General features: G+C 40.5%; 3 protein-coding genes across 4 annotated transcripts in view; all 3 read left to right on the top strand.

The window, feature by feature from the left end:
• Positions 1-97: 97 nt before the first annotated feature.
• LOC119729275 (syntaxin-7-like) lies at positions 98-10,183 on the top strand. Of its 2 annotated transcripts, XM_038201879.1 has the most exons (12): positions 98-296; positions 2,409-2,509; positions 2,716-2,784; positions 3,009-3,078; positions 3,783-3,873; positions 4,096-4,170; positions 5,058-5,126; positions 5,907-6,056; positions 6,763-6,835; positions 7,358-7,440; positions 8,908-9,015; positions 9,399-9,491. In XM_038201879.1, the coding sequence occupies exons 2-11, from the start codon at positions 2,419-2,421 to the stop codon at positions 8,998-9,000; spliced, it is 864 nt and encodes a 287-aa protein (XP_038057807.1). In that variant the 5' UTR covers positions 98-296; positions 2,409-2,418; the 3' UTR covers positions 9,001-9,015; positions 9,399-9,491. The 2 variants fall into 2 exon arrangements, with proteins under 2 accessions (XP_038057807.1, XP_038057808.1); XM_038201880.1 differs by lacking the exon at positions 8,908-9,015 and having other exon boundaries at positions 9,399-10,183.
• Positions 10,184-13,811: 3,628 nt separating this feature from the next.
• Positions 13,812-17,254, top strand: LOC119729274 (serine/threonine-protein kinase mos). Its single transcript, XM_038201878.1, has one exon. It carries the CDS (start codon positions 13,948-13,950, stop codon positions 15,226-15,228), a length of 1,281 nt encoding a protein of 426 aa, XP_038057806.1. The 5' UTR covers positions 13,812-13,947; the 3' UTR covers positions 15,229-17,254.
• Positions 17,255-18,748: 1,494 nt separating this feature from the next.
• LOC119729273 overlaps positions 18,749-21,736 on the top strand; it is a 28,323-nt gene continuing 25,335 nt past the window's right edge. The window contains exons 1-3 of the mRNA XM_038201877.1: positions 18,749-18,930; positions 20,205-20,298; positions 21,388-21,531. Coding sequence (XP_038057805.1) covers positions 20,266-20,298; positions 21,388-21,531 — 177 coding nt within the window. The 5' untranslated portion in view covers positions 18,749-18,930; positions 20,205-20,265. The remainder of the gene's footprint in view (positions 18,931-20,204; positions 20,299-21,387; positions 21,532-21,736) is intronic.

Below are 21,736 nucleotides of genomic sequence, written 5' to 3'. Positions count from 1 at the left end.
TCGTAACCTTTCACCCTTCAAAAGGTCAATTCTCACATGGTCACATGATCGCGTGTAAGGAAAGTCTGGTTCCCAGTTCAAGCGTACATACCGGTAATGCGAATTTCATCACAGACTATTGTGGATGTTTTTCGATGTTTTTCGACCTTCGCTCGTACGGCTACGGAAAGTTGTCGATAGAAAGCTGAGAAATAAACATTTTTCCCCATTTTTAAAAGGGTGGAATGAAATGAAACATTGAGGTAATAATTGCAGGAGAGAGTAGAGGAAAATTACAAACAGTGGCAAGTGTAAACGTAAGTAAATGTCTCTTGCGACCCCATACATTCGAGCTGTTTGGATGCTACTTTGTGATTTCATTCGTAAAGTGTTCGCCTTTTGCGGGCGTTGAAGAAACAACTTTTTTGCATTGGTGATTAGGGTTCACTGTACTAATTCAAGCCCCATTGAAAACAGTGTAAATCAACAAAGTTCAGGGCCAAGTAACATGCAAGCCAACATCACTGGGGTTTCTGAAACAAAAATTAAATTATTGTCTTGTCTTTCATCTTTTCATTTCTTTTCAATTTTAGGTACATTAGGCATTAGCCAATTACATTTTTAAATATTGATATTCATGTTGTGCCCATTCTTGAAAATCACGCATTCTCGAGAATGGGCATGCACATTCTCGTGAATGGGCGCGCATTCTTAAGAATGAGCGCCCATTCTTAAGAACGAGCACGCGTTCTTAAGAATGAGCGCTCATTCTTAAGATTGGGTGGGAATATCACGTGCACAATTTATGAATTTTGCCCAATCTTAACAAACATTGCACGACATAATTATGTTAAATGAATTGTATAGCGGTTAAAAGGGAAACAATTCATATAAAGAGGAAAGAAAATGTGCTATGCTTCTGTACTCGTATAACTACGATAATTTGAATCAAATTAAACCTGTTATTATTGCTTTTTTCTGCCCACTATGGGAAGTTTTGTAATAGCGGAGGACTGGGAACTAGTCTGGGAAGTGCTTTGTTTAGGCTAGACAAGTTACAAGTCCCTGCATGTATCATATGCGTGCCACGAAAAAAACGATGTCCAGAAGCTGCCAAAATTGCTCTTTTGACTAGATAGAATCCAGCTCTGCGACGTTATGGTGGGATGTGAACAATAAATTGGTGGCAATTTAAATGGGAAATAGCATTAGCACTATGGGATGTCGCAGTATTCATTCTCATTCTTCACATTCTTCATTCTTACGTCCCCCCCCCCCCCCCCCCCCCCCCGCTTTTATTATCCCAAAAATCAGAATTCTTTGCACTAGTATTATTATGTCTCTTATATTTTCCCGGCCCCCCCCCCCCATATTAATACGCCTTTACTTATCATATCCACTCTACTTTTCAACGCCTTGCGTTGCAACAGTATAATTATTGAGAATCAGTGAACGAGGATTCAGCTAGACTTGCCAAGCGCAGCCGGTGCTCAGCATCGACAAGACCGTTATCTTGTCGCGCATTCTCGAGAATGTGCGCTCAATCTGGAAGAGTTATTTTTTGCCAAGATTGAGCAAGGATCCAGTTGCGCATTCTCAAGAATGTGCATGCCCATTCTCGAGAATGCGTGATTTTCAAGAATGGGCACAACAGCCACACCCAAATAAAATCACCTCCCGAAAAGTGATAGTTCCCGAGCCTGCATGTATCCATTTTTACAAGTGGCATCCTTCCACTTTCACAGGCAAATAGGACCCATTTTTCATCCGTGATTTTATCAAGCCTGCCCTCAGATGGAAGCCCCAAAACCAGGGAGTTGATCCTTGGGTATATTTAAACAATTCCACCGTTTTTAAAGCCAAACGGTCTCCGTTTTCAAAAGAAATTGTGGGGGCATTTTTATGCTAATCAGCTGGCGTAGAAATTCTCGCTTGAATTAGTTCAGTGCACCCATTAGTCACCGCTGATACTGAGACACACAACGTGTATATCGTACACTGAGAACGACACGAAAAACGTATTTGTACTCCGTCATGTCCAATGTAAACAAGCAGGGTTTTGTTCCTCTTTTCTTGGGCATGTTGGGAACGGTAAGACATTAGGTTGTTTTCCTGTCAACCAGATGTTTGAAATAGCCCAAATAAACAATCCAAAACATAAAATTTTCGGGGATTTCAGGACCTAGTGTCCCTTTAAAGTTTACACTTGCAGACAAAATGCACCCGCATTTTTGCTGAGTCTATTTGAGTGGTTTTGGGCCGTGTGTAGGCTATCTGTAAAGTGTACGGTCTTGCAAACTTAGGGAAAGAATTCCATATACGTATGCCACTTGACACCCTGTGTACAAACCCTATGAGACTGATCTGAAAAATTCTAAGTGTTTTCACACGATTACCCAATTGTTATTGTGACTGTTGTTTATCCCCAGGGACGTAACCATGGCAGCTCAACGTGGGAAGGGTGAATTTGGTTATGGGTCGCTGGACAGCACGTCTGATTCTCGATACCAGGACGGACAGTTTGGAAGCGGTACGTGTTGTGTAGAAACTTAAAACTTTCCTAAATCTAAAAAAGGTAAACATGACACGGTTTTCTTTAGCACTGCATATTACGCCCATTGGTCCCAGACTTGGACCATGAGTGAAACAAAACATGCTAAACAGTTTACAAATGAGACATATGTGTACACCTAAGTTGTTAAATCATCCGGGGTTTCCCTTTTTTTTTTACTGCAGGGCAAAGTAATGAATTTGCAGACTTGTCACAGCAAGTCAGCTCGGCTATTTTCAAGATCAGCAACAATGGTAAGATTCTAACCCTTCTTTGCCATCTTTTTGTAAGTCTCCTCATGCACCCTATTAAACTCATCCAAATCTGAGAACCATGTCTCTCTTTCTGTCGTTATTTTGTCATTGCAGAATTCTTGGTCTAGCTTATATGCCAAACACCTACCAACGCAAAATTCAAGAACATATTTTTTCTTTTGATCTTACATACATTTAAACTGATGGCTTTCCTATTTCTGCAGTCACAACCTTAGAGAAGGCAGTTCGACAACTTGGCACACCCAGCGACAGTACTCTGCTCCGAAACAGAATGTAAGCACTTCTAATGCATTGCAACAAATTAAAAAATAGTTGATAGATCTGTGCATCGATACAGCAAGATTCAAGTGTGCACATTGAGCTTACAGCTTTACGGTGTAAACTTCAACTTTTGCGAGCCTCATAAGCACAAAATAATTATGTTTTGTTTTCTCATGTTGCAAGGTTTTCATTTTTTAAATCCCCCACAAATGAGGTTCAAAACCTTTCTTTTTCAATGTCTGAGAAGTTACCAAGTAATTTGTAAGTTGGTTACGGGGACCAAATTCCATAATCTGGAACTGATTCCTGACATCAACGGTCGAGTACTCGGGTACCAGTTTCCGATGCACAGCTCTAGGCCGAATGCATATATGTACTATATTTATAAAAGGCCATACCTTAAACCACTTGACGAAAAGAATGTAGTATCCAGACGCCACTTCTTTGGTTGTGTACAAAGTCTATGGAGAGTGGAGTACATTTTACTCAAGTATTTTCTAACAAAATTGGAAATGCTTCTCAGTCCAAGATTTGTGTCTTTTCAACATTTTTGCAATGACTGTCCTCCATTGAGATATTATTAAACGATTAATCACAATGAAATTTCAATGGGAAATTGCAGATTCAAATCTTTTTGCAGGTGATCTAACAGTACCTATCAATTGTCAATTACAAGTTCTTCATGTTCAGTTGACCTCTATGCTTATACCCCACAGCCAAGCCAGCATCCAGACAACTAACAAAATAGTCAGTGAGACGACAACGTGCTTGAAAGATCTGACTCTGATGTCCCGTAATCTGGGAAAGGTACGTACCAAGACGTGTTGTATGACAATGAAAACTACCTAGTCCCTTCATTTATTATTATTATTACATCTACAAGCCCAAAACGTGAAACAAATCAGTGTAACACTATTTGCTATAACATATTAATCCTCCCAATCCATTTATTTCTGAAAATTGCAGCAAAAGCAAATATTGTACATTCCCTTTAAAAAGTCTGTAACAATTATCCCCTTGTGATTGCAGTCATCCAGGTTACAGGTTGACAGACTGACCAATGAGTACCATGAATCAGTGCAACGATACAGCGGCGTCCAAAAGGTAAAACCACTCAGAAAATCATAATGGTCTTGCTTCCTCTTTCTCAAAAACACCTGCACCAAGGTTGTAGGGAAACACATTTCAGTTTCCTTTCTCCCTCTAATCTCTATGTGGCTAGCTTTGCCTAGGTTTGTATTTCCTGTGAACTGGGCTTTCCGAACCTGTTTTGTGTCCGACTTTGGACTTGACGTTTGCTTCAGGATGTTTTACAACCCAGAAGAGGGGGGGGGGGGGGGGGGGGTTGGGAGAGATGGGGAGGAGAGGGACTCCAGCGTATCATCTAGTATAGCTACAGCACTTCTAGACTGAACGTTCACGCAAGGGGCATATATACAGGGTGTAGAACCAATAGTGCTGTAGCTATAGTGAAAACTCCTTGCCTCCTTAATTCTCGTAAACTAAACAAGACAAAATCAGTTCTGTCGTTCCTTAAGATCAGTGTGCTCTTAAGATTGCCAAAGTAAACAATTAGCTCATTCGTGTGTTCATACTAAAACACTTTACTCCAGTAAGCTCCAATAATACAGAGGGCGCCCTACAAGAAGGCTAACTGAGCTGCACTTCCATCTAGAGTTCATGTTCTCCTGCAGGAAAATCAGATGTTCTTTTTATTGCACCACAATTCAGACTGTTTCCATTTGGTTTTGGGCTTTGAAGTTTTTAAATGATTCTTTAATCAGAGACGAAGCCTGATGAAAACTGAGTTGGTAATAGCGCCCTCTTCAGTTGCATGGATCCAATAGATGCCAACATATTTGTGAGGAAAGAAGTCTTGTGATCATCCATATAAACAAGACATCTATTTGTAAAACTACACTGTACGTTTAAAGTGCAGTATTTTTAAAACTTCCCTTCCACTCTTGAGTGTTTTTGTTCCTCACCTGCAGAAAGTTGCCAGCAAGATGAGGTCCTGTCCAAACGTTCCCCCCAAAGCCCCGCCTACATCAGGAAGCATGGTAAGAACTCCCTGGTAAACCAATAAACCCCTTTATCCTGAAACATTTACCGGAGGGTTTCGGGGGATTTTTCAGGATCAAAGAAAGTAAATCCCAGCCACTGTTTACGTGGAGCTTCACCACTTGACGGCAGAATTATTTTGGCCGAAAAACACCATTTTTGAAAAAGACCAAATATATGAGCCAAATTTTGAAATCAAGTCAAGCACCACAAAAACTGACTCTTGAGAGTCATTTGTACAATATGTTTCTGATACTTCTCACCACTGCTCCATGTACATCAGATTCAAACCAGCCAACCGATCCCGCAAGCTCGGTGGTCGAGTGGTAAGACATCTGCACTAGAAAGCAGGAGGTCGTGGGTTTGAGTCCCACCCAAGTGCTTTCCAACTTTTACTCGGGAGGTAGCATGCTGAGTATAGGTCTGTGAAGGGCAAAACCTGCTATTGATTTGCAGCTAACTGTATCGCAGAATTTGGAAAATGTTATTGAAATTTATTAAATAGGTACAGTCAGCTTTTGTTTATACAAACTCTGTTAATACAAATTCTGGTTATGGAGAATATAAACCCTTGGTTGTGACTAGACTGTGCATTTATGTGCACAATGAATGGGATCGGTGCTCCTCTTAATACAAAATTCTGATATAACAAACATTTTTGCTAGGCCCAGCAGAGTTTGTATTTATAACAAGAGTCGACTGTATGTCAGTGAGGATCAGTTTAGATATAAACCTAGGCAGTGATCTTTTCATTATAATTTCATACCTCTGCTCATCAGGATGTGGTACAATATGACGAGTCCAAGAAAGCGCTGCTTGAAGAAACAAGGAGGCAGGGCATTGAATCTCAGCTGCAGGTTCAAGACCAACAGATAGACTACGATATGAATCTACTACAGGAGAGAGAGGAACAGATCCGACAGATTGAGGTAGGCCCTTCATCGTGCGCTTGTTGAAGCTAGTATGAGTGATTGTTAACACAAAAAGATGCTGCTGGTCTTGGGCCACTAGGCCTAAGCCTTGGACCCCTAGGTGTTGGTCTCAAACATTAGGTCCTATCTCAGAGCCCTAAGTCGTGTACACCTAGGTCTCAGTCTAGGACCTGTAGGTCACTAACTCTTAGACCAAAGGTCACAGTCTTGGACCACTTCGTCTCAGTCTTTGACCTTTGACCTGTAGGTCTCAGTCTTAATCTCGGACGATTTTGTCTAAGTCTTGGACTCCTAAGTGTTGGTCTCAGACCTCCAGGCCCCATCTCAGACCACTAGGTCATGGAATCCAAGGTCTCAGTCTAGGACCTCTACGTCACTAACACGTAGACCCCGAGGTCACAGTCTCAGACCACTCTGTCTTGGTCTTTGACCTCTAGTCTTGATCTCGGTCCATTTGGCCTAAGTCTTGGATCCCTAGGTCTAGATCTTTGACTAAGACTTGTTCGGCTTGGACTTCTAGGTCTCTGTGTCAGAGCATCAGGTCTGGGTCTCATTCCCGGTCTTCAAGGTCCCGACTACTATACTGATGCTTAAACAGTCACATATAATGCTCGTTGAATCTTTACAGAGGACTACAAGCTACACAAGTGACTCTTGTTTCACAGAATGCTGATCAATAAAGAGATTTTTGTTTCTATTGCAGGCAGCCATGTTGGATGTGAATGAAATATTTCGTGATCTTAGTGCAATGGTGTCCGAGCAAGGAGAAGTTGTAGGTAAGTTCACGTGTCAAATTGAGCGAACCGCTTTCAATAGACGAGCCACCCTTTGTATATTCTTTACGGGCTAACCTTGATTTTGACAATTCTCAACAAATGACATTTGAAACCTTTCTTTTTCAGTGTCTGAGAATTCACTAAGTAATATTTAAAGTTGGTTACTGGTCCTCGATTCCATAATTCAGGCATGCAACTTTTCCTTGGATCAGCTGATTTCCTCTTTTTTTACTTCCCATGTGTGCCATTGAAAATAGAAAAACACTGTACAAAGTCTGGGAAAGATTTGAATTTCCTCTTTTCTTGTGACTTCCCAGTTGCATGCCTGATAATTTGGAACCGGTTCCTGACATCAGCGGTCGTGTACTCAGGTACCTGGCTCCGATGCACAGCCCTAATGGCCGTGATTGATCAAAACCTGGGGTGAGGCTTAAGATGTACCATTTGCCCCTGTAATGAAATAAGTTAAGGTTACATATAGCTGTAGTTGGTCACTCCACTTTCTCTGTTTTGTCCTCTCAGACTCGATCGAAGCTAACATAGAAAAGGCCTCAAGCAATGTAGAGGGCGCCAACACACAGCTGCAGACAGCCAGCAGATACCAGGTAAGCGACTCAATTCAGTCTGGGGCTTGCAGAGTGGCTGAACAGCAAAAAATATGGCTTAAAAAGCTGAGGTGCGTTAAGGCAGGTTCATACTGCATTGTGAATTGCCCAAATTGATTGAGAACAGCCAGCTTGAGCTCATTATGGGGTAATCCTATGCAACAAGTCCAAGTCACAAGTGAACGTCAGTCAGTGCCTACACCGGTTTTCAAGCAGACCTTGGTGAAAAAGTAGAACAGTTAAAATCAAAATCAGGACAAAATCAGTATAAAAGCCAGACTTTTGTAGGCTTTCAGGAGTAGTTTTTGTTGACACTCACCCATGTCCACAGCATCATAAGCCTCATTTGGCATGCTCTGTGCCACAACATTTGTGCGCCACCCTCAAGTAAGCTCTTGGAAGTACTCCTGCGCCCAAGCCTTTCATTGTGTGAGTGCTACTTACAGATGACAGTGTGTAACACTGTTCTGAAAAGTATTCATTGAAATTTCGTTTTGTTGAGTTGCGGGACAAAACAGTAGGAACTTCAAGAAAAAAGTAGGAAAAATAGGAGCAAGATGAAAAAACTAGGAAAACATAGGAAAAGTAGGAATACGTGAAAGCCTCCCTGGGCTGGCTCTCTGAGACCAACAAAAAATGATTGCAAACAACGCCCTTCTATTCATTGAACACCAAGAATGATTTTGTCATCAGAAACTTTGGAAAGTTTAGTACTGTAGTTCTGTGGTTAAACCCATGGTTTCTTACTCTGAGGGAAATGTTTGCACACAATTCACATTAAGCACACCTACATCTTTAGCTCTCTCATGTTCAACAAGAGAGGGCGTCCTTCACTGTCCGTAGTGTATTGAGGGTTTCCTTGCATGTAGGGCAGAAAGATATGAACTCAGAAATTGATCACTGAGTGAGCACCGATGAACTTTTGTGGGTTTACGAAAAAATGTCCTACATCCTTACCCTGTGTTTGAATAGAAAATGGTTATTTGTTTGTTAGTAAATTTGAAATAACATTTGTGAGGCATTCTTGCAAAATGAGACAGATCTGGGCAGAGGTTGAAATTGAGGGTTTGCGGGTATTAAGAAAGAGAATACAAGTAAAATACTGAGACAAAAAGCCTTTCATTTCAGATTTTGTAATCGTAAAAGTGAAAGATGTCAATTTGTTATGTCTTAAAAACACTCTTATTCTACGATCTGAAAATCGGGGGCAGGGGGGATGCATTTTTTTCACTTCGGCCTGTGTCTAGCTCTGTGTTATTTTGCCAGAATTTCTCACATTTGTGAAGAAAAAAAAATTAAAAATGAAATCAAGAGAAAATACCTGGGCAAGAATTTAAAAATCGTGCTGCATAAGAGCTTTCCTCACGAGCTTTTGAATATCATTGCTGTACACATAAAAATGTACATTTCACCAATGCAAATGTCATCAACTACCTTTTTTCTCTCTCTCTCTTGTTCACTTAACAGAAAAAGGCACGAAGAAAAATGTGCTGTTGTATAGTTATCATGGCCATCACCGCACTAATCATCACTATCATCCTCATTGTTGAACTCAAATGATGCTCTTTAGTCAAGGTGAACATTATTCAGTTTTAGTATTTCGGCGAAAATGTTTTTTCCTGTCATGTTCACTTCACATCACTCTTACAGGAAGTGGAACTGGCTGTGGGGTTTGCTTTTTTAATGTGGACAACAGTTTCTTTTTTTTGGGGGGGGGGGTAAACATCTGTGGAGGGCGGCAACCTTTCTTGTGCATTGTACTATGTTTGCACTTGCATGCTTTCCTACTTTTCAGAGCACAAACTGAATGAATCTTTGTGTTAAACAGAATTCTCAATTTATATTCCTGTCAAACTTTATTTTTTTTTTGGGGGGGGGGGGGGCAATCACTTATCCTTTGACCTCCTCTTCATCTGAAACTCAGTCCCACTTACCATATCTGTTTTGGTTTCTCACAGCAAAAAGCTCGGAGGAAAATGTGCTGCATCTTCGTGTGTGTGGTGGTGCTGCTAGCCATATTAGGCATAATTCTTGGCGTCACTTTGAGATAATTTTTTTTTTCAACACTGGTGAATCCTTGTTTCAATCAGAACATCTAAGGAAACAAACTGTGTAGGTTCTTAAGTACTGGTGCATAATTCAGAAATCTTTTAGCTCGATCAACAGTAAAAACAACAGCTTTTTGGGCTGATTTTGAATGAATGAGTTACAACTATTGTCACTTAACTTGGGCCGCAGGACTTGTGATTGACTTGTGATTGAGATATTAAATACAAAGATACTCATTTCTCTTATGTTATGGTATAAACAAATGTATTATCAATTCAGTAACAATCAAACTCATGTATATAGCCGACATAGTTAACCAGGAGGATGTGCATTGTGTATTTTTACAACTCTATGGAAACGACCACATGTAAAAATCTAATTTCTAAAGAGTAAGACTACATGTAGGAACCAGACAATTTATAGTGAAAACCACTCCAATAGATTAACCTTAATAATAATAGTATTACTAATGTGGTACTTATATAGCGCTTTATACCAAAGGTCTCAAAGCACTTCACAATTATTACCCCTGTTCATCAGGCCATGAGACCACTTTTTGCAGCAGTTTGAGATCAGCGCATACTTGTCTGTACCCTCACAGGTACCCATTTATACTCCTGGGTGGAGAAAGGCAATTGTAGTAAAGTGTCTTGCCCAAGAACACAAGCATCAGCGCAATCTGGCCTCTACCCTCACAGGTACCCATTTATACTCCTGGGTGGAGAGAGGCAATTGTAGTAAGTGTCTTGCCCAAGAACACAAGCATCAGCGCAATCTGGCCTCTACCCTCACAGGTACCCATTTATACTCCTGGGTGGAGAGAGGCAATTGTAGTAAGTGTCTTGCCCAAGAACACAAGCATCAGCGCAATCTGGCCTCTACCCTCACAGGTACCCATTTATACTCCTGGGTGGAGAGAGGCAATTGTAGTAAGTGTCTTGCCCAAGAACACAAGCATCAGCGCAATCTGGCCTCTACCCTCACAGGTACCCATTTATACTCCCGGGTGGAGAGAGGCAATTGTAGTAAGTGTCTTGCCCAAGAACACAAGCATCAGCGCAATCTGGTCTCTACCCTCACAGGTACCCATTTATACTCCTGGGTGGAGAGAGGCAATTGTAGTAAGTGTCTTGCCCAAGAACACAAGCATCAGCGCAATCTGGCCTCTACCCTCACAGGTACCCATTTATACTCCTGGGTAGAGAGAGGCAATTGTAGTAAAGTGTCTTGCCCAAGAACACAAGCATCAGTGCAATCTGGCCTCTACCCTCACAGGTACCCATTTATACTCCTGGGTGGAGAGAGGCAATTGTAGTAAGTGTCTTGCCCAAGAACACAAGCATCAGCGCAATCTGGTCTCTACCCTCACAGGTACCCATTTATACTCCTGGGTGGAGAGAGGCAATTGTAGTAAGTGTCTTGCCCAAGAACACAAGCATCAGCGCAATCTGGTCTCTACCCTCACAGGTACCCATTTATACTCCTGGGTGGAGAGAGGCAATTGTAGTAAGTGTCTTGCCCAAGAACACAAGCATCAGTGCAATCTGGTCTCTACCCTCACAGGTACCCATTTATACTCCTGGGTGGAGAGAGGCAATTGTAGTAAGTGTCTTGCCCAAGAACACAAGCATCAGCGCAATCTGGTCTCTACCCTCACAGGTACCCATTTATACTCATGGGTGGAGAGAGGCAATTGTAGTAAGTGTCTTGCCCAAGAACACAAGCATCAGCGCAATCTGGCCTCTACCCTCACAGGTACCCATTTATACTCCCGGGTGGAGAGAGGCAATTGTAGTAAGTGTCTTGCCCAAGAACACAAGCATCAGCGCAATCTGGCCTCTACCCTCACAGGTACCCATTTATACTCCTGGGTGGAGAGAGGCAATTGTAGTAAGTGTCTTGCCCAAGAACACAAGCATCAGCGCAATCTGGCCTCTACCCTCACAGGTACGCATTTATACTCCTGGGTGGAGAGAGGCAATTGTAGTAAGTGTCTTGCCCAAGAACACAAGCATCAGCGCAATCTGGCCTCTACCCTCACAGGTACCCATTTATACTCATGGGTGGAGAGAGGCAATTGTAGTAAGTGTCTTGCCTAAGAACACAAGCAACATGTTCCCCGTAGGGGTTCGAACCCACGTAGCACGGCATGTGAGTCGAACACAATTGGACCACAGCACTCCACAACGCTCCTTAACGACCCCCAACCCTTCAAAATCCAACAGCATGTTTTGCTGGATTCTGTTGGAGTGAGTACTGCACTAGTAAACTGATGGGGTTACTTTACATGGGGAATTAGGCATACCACCATAATCAGAGTCCAACAGTTTGGGTGTTGAGTTCACGATAATTTTGGTTTTGGATTTTGCAAGAGTGAGGAAGGTTCCTAGTAAATCACTCAAGGGGGTTAGGGTTAAACCAGTGAAAACTTGATCTATTTGATTAACTGAGTTTCACTCTAAAATGCGTGGTGCCTAGGTTCAGTCCGTGGAAGTGAATTTCATCCTAACAGAGTGAACTCTCGCTCTTTAAATAAAAGAGAGCATATCAACTTTTTTTTTATACATTATTGAAATAGAACTGAAGTCTGAATAGATAAGAGAATGCTGACTAACTTTCCGTTTGTACCTATGAATTAAAGCAATGGTTTTGCCATTGATTATTTGTTGTTGTTTTTATTGAAATCTGTTATTATTTTTTTCTTTTAGCTTCCACTATATTCTTAAACATCATTTTGCAGATCATTTGTTGAAATACTGGTAAATTTTGTAATATTTTATGTAATTATATTGTATTAGTTCAGATAAAATTAACTTTATATTCAACATTTAGAGCGATCTGCAGTTATGCAAATCATGTTCTAAGTCATTTTTGCCCAAGAAAATTACATGCATTCTTTAAATGCAGTATTTGTATATTCTGGTATTGTTTTGTCAAATGCTTTACCAATTTAGTGCAGAAAAGTATGAATATTCATGATCAACTAAAAATTCCATGTGCTTTTAGGTGACCAGTATGTAAATATGCGACAAATGATGGGAATAAATAAGTAAATGAAGGAAATATATTTATGATTCTACTGTAATAATACATGGTTCATAGGTTGTCCAGATGTAATTGTAGAAACAAATATTATGCAGGTTCTCATAGACCTTGGCGTTTCGTGGTAAAAGATGAATGAAGACCGCGGTATTCAACAAGACACCGAAAATGTATCACGTTTCGCGCCCGCTGCAGGCTCACGTTGCATGTTATGTCTAGGTATAGAGCATAGACTCGGGGACCAGGAGCAGATTCAACTCTGGCTCAAGGGGGCGGGAGGGCCTTAGCTTTGGGGGAGGCATGTGCTACTGTTTTCTGCATGATTTTCCTTTTTTTGCGGCCCAAGGGGAGGGTGGAGAGACCCCCTTATCCCTCGGTAGATCCACTACTGTGGTCACAGGTCACAGTGAGACAAGATCTATGGTCGGGTGGTGGGAACGAGGACATTATTGCAAAAAAAAAAAAAAATGGAAGAAAATTGGCGCCAATCCCCACCCACTCTCCGCCCCCATACCTAGTACTCCCGTGGGTGCCCTCAACTACAGTGGAGTCGGCACCATGCCAACATGGTTAACACAATGCATTATTGTTTTTTTACACGTCCTTGTGTTACTTTTGCTGAAAAAAAACAACTTATCATATTCAGCCCAATTTGATACTATCACACACAGCATGCGACCCTCGCTGATATGAAAAAGTAATTAATATCGTTTGTGCAATGAACCTTGCAGTTATGGCTCCTGAATCATTGGGATTAATGGTACCTACGTCCCAGGGTGACAATAAACTTGCTACTGGTCGGCCATTGTGTGTTGGATAAGCGTTGCACATCTGCAGACGCCTGCAACGTCATGGTGACTCTAACCTAGTTTTGAAGTTACGGGTTGGACTGTACCGTTTAAACACTCTGGTGACGAATATCCCTGCCGCGCGTGGCTGCGCCCTGATTTGATAAAGTACGGAGAAGAGCCTTCCAACGACCTGTATTGAGTCTACGACATTGTCTGCTTATGAAAATTTATGAAAATGAGCCGCCTCGAACTCGTAAAATTTTACGATGAAATTAAGCGGGTCATTTTCGTCATGGAGATAATTCAGTCATGTGTAACGATGACCTTAGTGAACCAGACATAGCTGTCATTTTGTAGCCGTACCGGCACGGCACAACCCGCGTGGCAGAAAACCAGTCTGCACAAGCATGTGTGATCGCGCGCGCGTTGACAGTAGCTACAAAACTTTTGCCGTTTTTTCCCTTAGTATGACATGGACGCTAAAAGAGAATTGTTGAACTGCCGAAGCGGGAAGAAAGTTCCGACGTATTGGTATTTGTGCTTCTCACGATGCGTCTGATGGCTTAAACATTCCAGCCCTTTGTGCCTTGAGTTGGCGCCAAGCGGCGTTACGTCACCGTGAAGCATGACCAAGATTTTTCAGGTAATTATTCGCTTGCTACGAAGGCACTTGATGCTTCTTGGCATTTACAGAAAGTACTTGAAGCGATTCAGACGTTACGGATCTGCCGAGAATCTATGCGAGAAATCCAGTACAGAAGAGGACTTGATCTATTTGAATCAGAGGAAAAGACAGTACCATTCCGTGGGAGAAATCGACAGGGATTGGTACAAGACTCAACAGGTGGTATCGTACAGAAAGCTGGAAAGTATGCCTTGCGACACGGCAGACAACTGGGCGAGGTATGAGGGCCAGGACAACGCCATCATGGTGGCCAGAAGAGGGAGCGTTAACTCGGCTTTTGTGACCAACTCGCCCCAGTACCACCAAGCAGAGGACACAAATGGTAACTGTTTTATTAATGCTAGAAATGATAACTGGGACAACCGCGATTGCAACGCATGCGTTGGCCACTCGGACTTTAGCATCGACGGAGTGATAGGCAGTGGGGGTTTTGGGTCTGTGTTCCTGGGGAGGTACTGCGGCCGGCGTGTGGCCGTCAAGAGCGTCCGCCAAAGCTCCCGAAACAAGGAAGCAAGTCGGCAGAGCTTCCAGGCCGAATTCAACGCACTCTACCTGCGGCATGACAACATTGTCAGCGTGTTAGCCACCACGGCTTTCGAGGATTTTGACTCGGGAGCATTCATCATCATGGAATATGCGGGTAGGAGGAACCTCCAGCAAATAGTCAACGACCCTGGGAAAAGCCTGTCGCCCACGCGGCGCACGAAGTACGCACTGCACATCATCCGGGCACTGCATTACACACACTCCCAGGGTATCGCCCACTTAGACGTGAAACCAGCCAACGTTATCGTCGACAGCAACACTGACGTCTGCAGACTGGCCGACTTCGGCTGCTCGCAGAGGGTGAGTGAAGGGGAAGGTCATGACTCGTTCACCAGTCGGTCCTACCTGACGGGAACATTTGCCTACCGTGCACCGGAACTTCTCCGAGGGAGACCCCCAACGACTAAAGCCGACATTTACTCCTACGGGGTCACCCTCTGGCAGATGCTGACACGGGAAACGCCCTTTGCCGGTGAGAACCATCACGTTGTTATATTCGGGGTTGTGGCACAAAATCTAAGACCCAGCCTGCCGGAGAATGCTAACGACGCCTGGTATGAGAGCCTAGTCACGAGATGTTGGGAGGGACGCGTCGCTGATCGTCCATCAGCCGCCGAGATCCTGCTTGCCTTAGAAAGACGCACCGATGACACCGAAAACCTGCACGAGACCTGAAGAGACGCCATGGACGACTTGAGATGACGTCTACAAGTTGGTTCTAATTTGGGTGAATCAATTTCTACCTTTGTGTGAGCTATTCACAAGTGCCGATTTTATAAGGGTCGGGCTACTTGGTAGCCTTGACTGCAGCCTGGTGTTTCTACATACCAGTAAGAGCTTGGTATATTGAAAGAGAGACAGCAAAAGTGCAATCGTTCAAACATGGACACCTTTCTGTCGGCGAATATTCTATCCGCCTGGTTTTTAAGGTTTTATAAATTTTGTACATCGGATGACAAATTTTATTCTAGTGCTTTGTGGAGCCGTGCTATACCAAAACAATTACAATATTAACGTTTTCATATATGTTAGTTCTCTATTTTTCTATGAACACCATGACAACTTTGCATTTTATATATTACTTCCCGTTTTGGAAATTCAGTGAACGAGTTATCCGACTACACAATGCAATCAGTTTAACTTGCAGCTAAGATTCAAGTTGATGGCATAGTTTTATTATCGCCTTCAACTGGCTGCCTTCTGATTGGTCGAGTCAACACCTCGTGACCTTTGCGATTTTAAATTGTGTAAAGTCATACATCTGAGCAGATTTTTATTCTGGAATCGTTTCTATATTAAGAAGTCTTCAAGTAATAACAAATATTTTTGATACTCGTGTCTGTTGGGTGTTTTTTATCTTAAATTTGAAAAAAATATAAAAAAATACGTGTATTCTATTTATTGTTTTGTTATGTAATACTAGTGCAATAGTTGGTATTCGTATAGATGTACATAACTGTTAGATGTGAAGTATTAATTTTGTTAACTGCTTTACAGTTCCTCGTTTAAAAAGAGTGTTTTAGTGTGTACGTTGTCTTTTGTTTTAATAGTTTTCACAAGTTTAAATTCAGCTTTTCAATTGGTCTAAGTTTATACCAATCAAAATGTCTCTCATTGTCTAGAATTGTTTCTTCGTGATGCGAAGTGTCTTACGTAATAATGATGCGCCGATGTTCGTACACTTAGCTCATTTTCTTGGCAAAATCTATCCCGTTTTGGTATTTATTTCCACAACTTGGACCTTTTTATTTTTTCAGGTCTAAAACCAAGATTTTGAAGAAGTAAAGTGGCGTGGCTAATGTGCAATACAAACTTTGGACCCCAAAACCTTGAATTGTTTTTGTCTTCATGTAATTTCCAAGTTCAACATCAATGGCTGCCGTCTTCGTTCGGCCCAATATGTTTTTGGCAGAGACACCACTTGGCAGACATTGTCTGCATGTATAGGCACACAGTCGGCAATTTATTATTATTAGCTTCAACTCTGCAATAAAATATATGAAATTCTTGGCGGCTGTCCAACTTTTGACACGATAGCTAGACTCTATATGCGAGTGTTGTGGAAAAACCAAACGTATGGTTTACAGTGCCACGAAGACAAATCGATTTTTGATACATTTGTTAATTGTAAGGAGCATTATTTTCATTTGCTACACTGGACTTCGTGTGTCAACAGTCGTGTGTATTGAGTAAGCGTGCTTAACATCATCTGTTTGCGTAAAATGCATCAATTACTACTGAAAAAGTCGCACAAGAGAAACCATATCTTATTAATTCACTGATTGTCGTAAGCCTGTTAATAGTATGTTGACCATTGAGCCTAGTGATGGTGCAATAAATGAATTGTGGTGGCTATGAAAATGTGCCACCTACCTTGCCTTTTCGTTTCTGAAGATTATATAATGATAAATGTCAATGATGGATTTACTACTGTCGACAAATTGTCGATTTCATTCTTAAATTTATCATGCCAATCTAATTTTGGGGTTAAAAGTCCAACCATTACATTTTTTGAACTGAATTCGAACCCGCCATGATCCATTTCTCTTCATTTCGTGAAATCTGTCAATTGTTTACGTTATTTTTGTTTCGAACACTGTTTAGGTGATTTGATTGTATGTCCAGCTGTGTGATTTATTTTTGATGTGTGCTTTTATAATTTGTGTGTTGGTAAATAAATAAAGTAATTGTTAATTAAAATCAGAATCGTTAAATGCGTGTTATTTGTTAACGTGGCCATCCTACATTAATATCCTTCATTTTTTGCTTTAAATCTTGAACGATCTTTTAGTCCGATGATGTCAAAGCATAATATCGTGATTCGCATATAGGGACGGGCTGGGCTTGTAAGAAGTGCATAAAATATGTATATGATTATAATTTTGGAAGCCTATGGGGAGCAAGTTTGGGAAATTAAAATTTGAACTCTTCCATTTGTTGGGGATATAGAGAATGTACAAATTGTGGAAAAACTGTTGCAACCTGACGCAACTGTTTTTCTTTATCATCTCAATGATGAAGGTCATTCATTGCAAAAATGATCATGAAATTAAGACATGAATCTGGGATTGAGAAACATTTCAAATTTTGTTATAGGAAATACAACATTTTCTTGACTATCCATAGACTTTGTACACTACCGCGGAAGTGCCGTCAGGTTGCAACATTTTTGCCAAAACTTGTTCTTGTTGACCGCTCGGAGCAAAAAAGAAAAATATTTTACATGCAGTGATTTGAGTTCTATGTTTCGATGAGGTCTACAAAAGAAGACGGCAACCTGAGTCATAAAGTTCTATAAACTGCAAATAGAGAGAAACATTAATAAAGAGCACATTGCCCCTACATTCTAAATTTATTCAACAGAGCTACACCATTTCATGCAAATGTATCGATAAATGAAATGGGGGGGGGGGGGTAATTCGGACCTCAAAGTTTCCGCAAGCATGGCAAGGGATTTTAAATTGAACAACTTACTACAAAGCTGGTAGACATTATCAGACCTTTTTTTTTTAGGGTTCTCTATCCCACCTTTGTAAGCTCGTACATTGGAAAGAATGTTGCAGTCTGACGCCACTTTTTTTCATACATGTAAATCATCTCAATGAAGGTCAGTCATGGCAAAATGATAATAAGACATGAATCTGGGACTGAGAAACATTTCCAATTTTGTTAGGAAATATATATTTTTTTTTAAATCTTGACTCTCCATAGACTTTGAACACAACCGCTGAAGTGGCGTCAGGTTGAAACATACTTTCCCATACATTTTGGTGGAATTACGTCCGAAGATTTTTGTTGTTGTTTACTGCTTGAATGGATCATAAAGCAAGGAACTGAATGGATTAAAATGATTACAATGCACACACAATATGCATGTAGTTGTACGTATTATACGCGCGGCATGCGGCAGACGACATTTCCCTCTCTTGTGTCGTGTGGTCGCTCCACTCTAATGAAGGTGTTAGAAAATAATAAAAGTTAGAATTATTGTAATCTTGGATACTAAAAATCACAGATACTTCAATAAAATATGGATACAGATTAACTATTATTATTTATAATAGGTTTCAGTATCATCTTGTCGAATAAAATGTCCAACAGAAACGCTACCGTCTTTCCACTCTTTCTTTACAAATAAGTGTACCTTTTTACAAAAATGGAATAGTCTAAAAAGTCCCACAATGCATTGTTCAAAATAAGAGAAACTTTTCAAGATGGACGTGATGATGGTTGGAATTCTTGCGCTTGCTATGTTGCCAAATCGTTAGAATTTCCCGTATTTAACGTGATAATTGTCAGATATTTCCCGTGAACCTTTCGTGGAAATGTTTTAGCTAAATATATTAGTTTGATATTCTTCATTTGGTCCTTCAGAAGGTAAGTTGATAAAAGTTTTAGGACTATGATTTTCAGGAAGAACTTGCTTGTTCACTGATGACATATGGATGTTGTTTCTTGGTGTTTAAGTGTCTTGCTTGATAAAAAAAAAAAGTTGCAACCTGTCGCCACTTTTTTTCATCTCAATGAAGGTCATTCATTGCAAAAATGATAGAAAGAATGTTGCATCCTGACGCTAGGGCCCTAGGTACTAGTCTAGGCCTAGGTCCCCGACCCTGGAAAAATTTGTTTTTATGATGTAGCCTAATTTATTGTAAAGAAATGTAAAAGTGGTGGGAAAAAAACTTTCTGTTAAAAACAAAACAATTAAAACGCCGTATTGAGTTCTGCTACATGCTGATCGAATTCTCCCACACAGTGACCGCTCGTTCAAAAGGTCAAAGGTCATACATCGTGACCATCAACACTGACCAGGTAAGTTCTGAAATAAATATAAAAGAGTGCTTATGTTTGATGTTTCCATTTGGAGTTTGAGTTTCTTCCCCATATTTTAAAATAGAATGGACCAATTAAGTTTCCCTTATCTGATCGAGTACTCCCCCAAGTACTCCTACTTTCGAAACAGAAAAAAAAAAAATTTGGCTTTAAACTGTGTAAGTAAGGAATATGTTGACAAAGTCTTTAACATGTTTAAGAGAGATTTGTAGGCGAATGTGTGGCCAACTAGTGAATATTACATGTCACTGCATGTTGAAGAAGCCCTCAAGTTGCTCAACCGATGCGTGACATGTACAAATTCACTAAGTTGGCCACACATTCGCCTACACTACAGCATGTACAGACATGACAGAACACAGTACAAGTACAATTTTATCTCTCTAACTCTAAGTTAAAGACTTCATGACTTTATCAACATTTTCTTACAGTTCTCACAAGTCACATGAAAGTATACTCTCTGAGGTACAAGATTAGCAAAACAAAAAGTCTTTTTTTTCGGTTTGGAAAGTAGCGTCCGGTTGCAACATTTTTTCCAAAATGATAATAAGACGTGAATCTGGGACTGAGAAACATTTCCAATTTTGTTAGACACATGTATGAAAATACTTTGAAAAAGCACTCGATTCTCCATAGAATTTAATTATACACAAGGAAAGAAAGAAGTGGTGTCTGGATGTTACATTTTTTTCTGAGTTTCTCAGTTTTGATAAAAGAACCTGTTTTAAAGATAGTAATAAGAGTTTGATAGGCCTAGGTATGCCTAAAAAAATAACATCATGAACGTTAATTATTTCTTCATTTTTTTCCCACCATAGATACATGTAAGGAAGAAATTTGCATTGCTGGAGACCTGATATTTAAGTGTTTTAAAACAAAATGCCGGTCAAGTTGGAAACGACAGATCAAGAGGTAGGTTATACTGTAATATATTTCTTGCAGACTTTTTGTTGCTCAGTGTTGATTCTGTTTGTAGTGACGGCCTCCTTCATTAACTAGTGCACAAAGTTCATAAGATCATAAGCATGCTTTGCTTTCCTCCATCTGCTAAGCTGTGCAGCCTTTCTCTGAGTCCTTTTAAACATTTACATTATCAACAAAGAATAAGGCCGAGTAAAAATATTAATAGTTTCTTGTCCAGGCTTTTTGAAAAACGCAGTGGCTATTGTTACGGCAGCCGTAACGCATTTCCCATTTTTTATCGTTACGGTAGACTGCAACCTGGCAACTTTTATAAAAAAACATGACAAGAAAATATAAAATTAGAAGGAAAAAAGTGAATTTGAACTTTATGAAATTCGGACTTTATTTCCCTTTTAAAAAAAATCCTCCAAAGCCTCAGGTTAGAAAAGGAAAACAATTCGAGTGCAAAACTGAGATTCGAACCCGCAACCTCGCGGTGCAAAATCCTACCCTCTATCGGCTGAGCTGGCGCACTGCTCGATAAAACGTGGGGAAACAAATAATTATATACCTGCGTGCGTATCAAAAAAATATCGTAGAGGGCGCTAAACAACGAGTGCCGTAACGATAGCCACTTCGTTTGAAAAAAAGATGGAGGTGGGCGCTTTTTCTTTCTTCTTTTCCCACAAGTTGGCGGATTTTCTAAGATGACGAATGCATTCTTTCATCTTCTTGACTCTTTTGATGATACAATATTGTGTCCAAAGGAGCCGGAACCCTTCCTACGTGTACAAAGCTACAATTTTGTTGGAAAATAAAGCCAATATTTTGACAAGCTATTGTCAAAATATAGGCATATTCCAAATATTTATGTAGTGTGAATTAAAAAAAAAAGAGGAGGCAGGCGGGGAAAAGTGAAAGTGAGTGTGATCATGACGAGAAACTGGTTTTTTTTTAATACTTGCCCTTAAGTATCAACAAATCAAGTACATGTATATCCACAGAAAAAAATTAAACAGTCACATATTGTAGGTCTAGTATTAGTTTGAACTACAAAACTATCATCGTTTTTCCTTTTTTTTTTTTTTTTTTTGTAAGTTGGAGAATGTCTTGATGAGAAAGACACATGGGCAGCCCTACTTCAATGACATCAGGGACTTCCTTCAAGAAGGTGAGAAGTGCCCAGTACCACAACGATGCAGCGTGGAGATGATGAAGAAGATTGCAGCGGTGCTACAAGAGGTTTAGACATTTGTGAAATTTTACTGAACTTGAATTTTTATCTCAATTTCCTATCTACATTTAGTAAAAAGTACAGCTTTTGTTTGTCAATAAGACTGCCAAGTGTTGCATATTATTTGTGTCAAACGATATTGTTTGTATTAAGTACAAATGTGTTTCCTTTTAACATGTGTATTGCTCCATATTCCATATAAACCTGGTTTGG

Source organism: Patiria miniata, unplaced genomic scaffold (assembly GCF_015706575.1).
Source record: "Patiria miniata isolate m_02_andy unplaced genomic scaffold, ASM1570657v1 HiC_scaffold_20, whole genome shotgun sequence".
Lineage (NCBI taxonomy): Eukaryota > Metazoa > Echinodermata > Asteroidea > Valvatida > Asterinidae > Patiria > Patiria miniata.
Note: the sequence above shows the minus strand (reverse complement) of the source record. Positions and strands in the feature narration are given on the sequence as shown.

Bases quoted from the DNA above. Each gene is read 5' to 3' on its own strand.
- LOC119729275 (XM_038201880.1), top strand. From the start codon at position 2,419: ATGGCAGCTCAACGTGGGAAGGGTGAATTTGGTTATGGGTCGCTGGAC. The intron at 5,127-5,906 runs GTAAGAACTCCC...TCTGCTCATCAG, and splicing joins CGCCTACATCAGGAAGCATG to GATGTGGTACAATATGACGA. The intron at 6,836-7,357 runs GTAAGTTCACGT...TTGTCCTCTCAG, and splicing joins CGAGCAAGGAGAAGTTGTAG to ACTCGATCGAAGCTAACATA.
- LOC119729274 (XM_038201878.1), top strand. From the start codon at position 13,948: ATGACCAAGATTTTTCAGGTAATTATTCGCTTGCTACGAAGGCACTTG.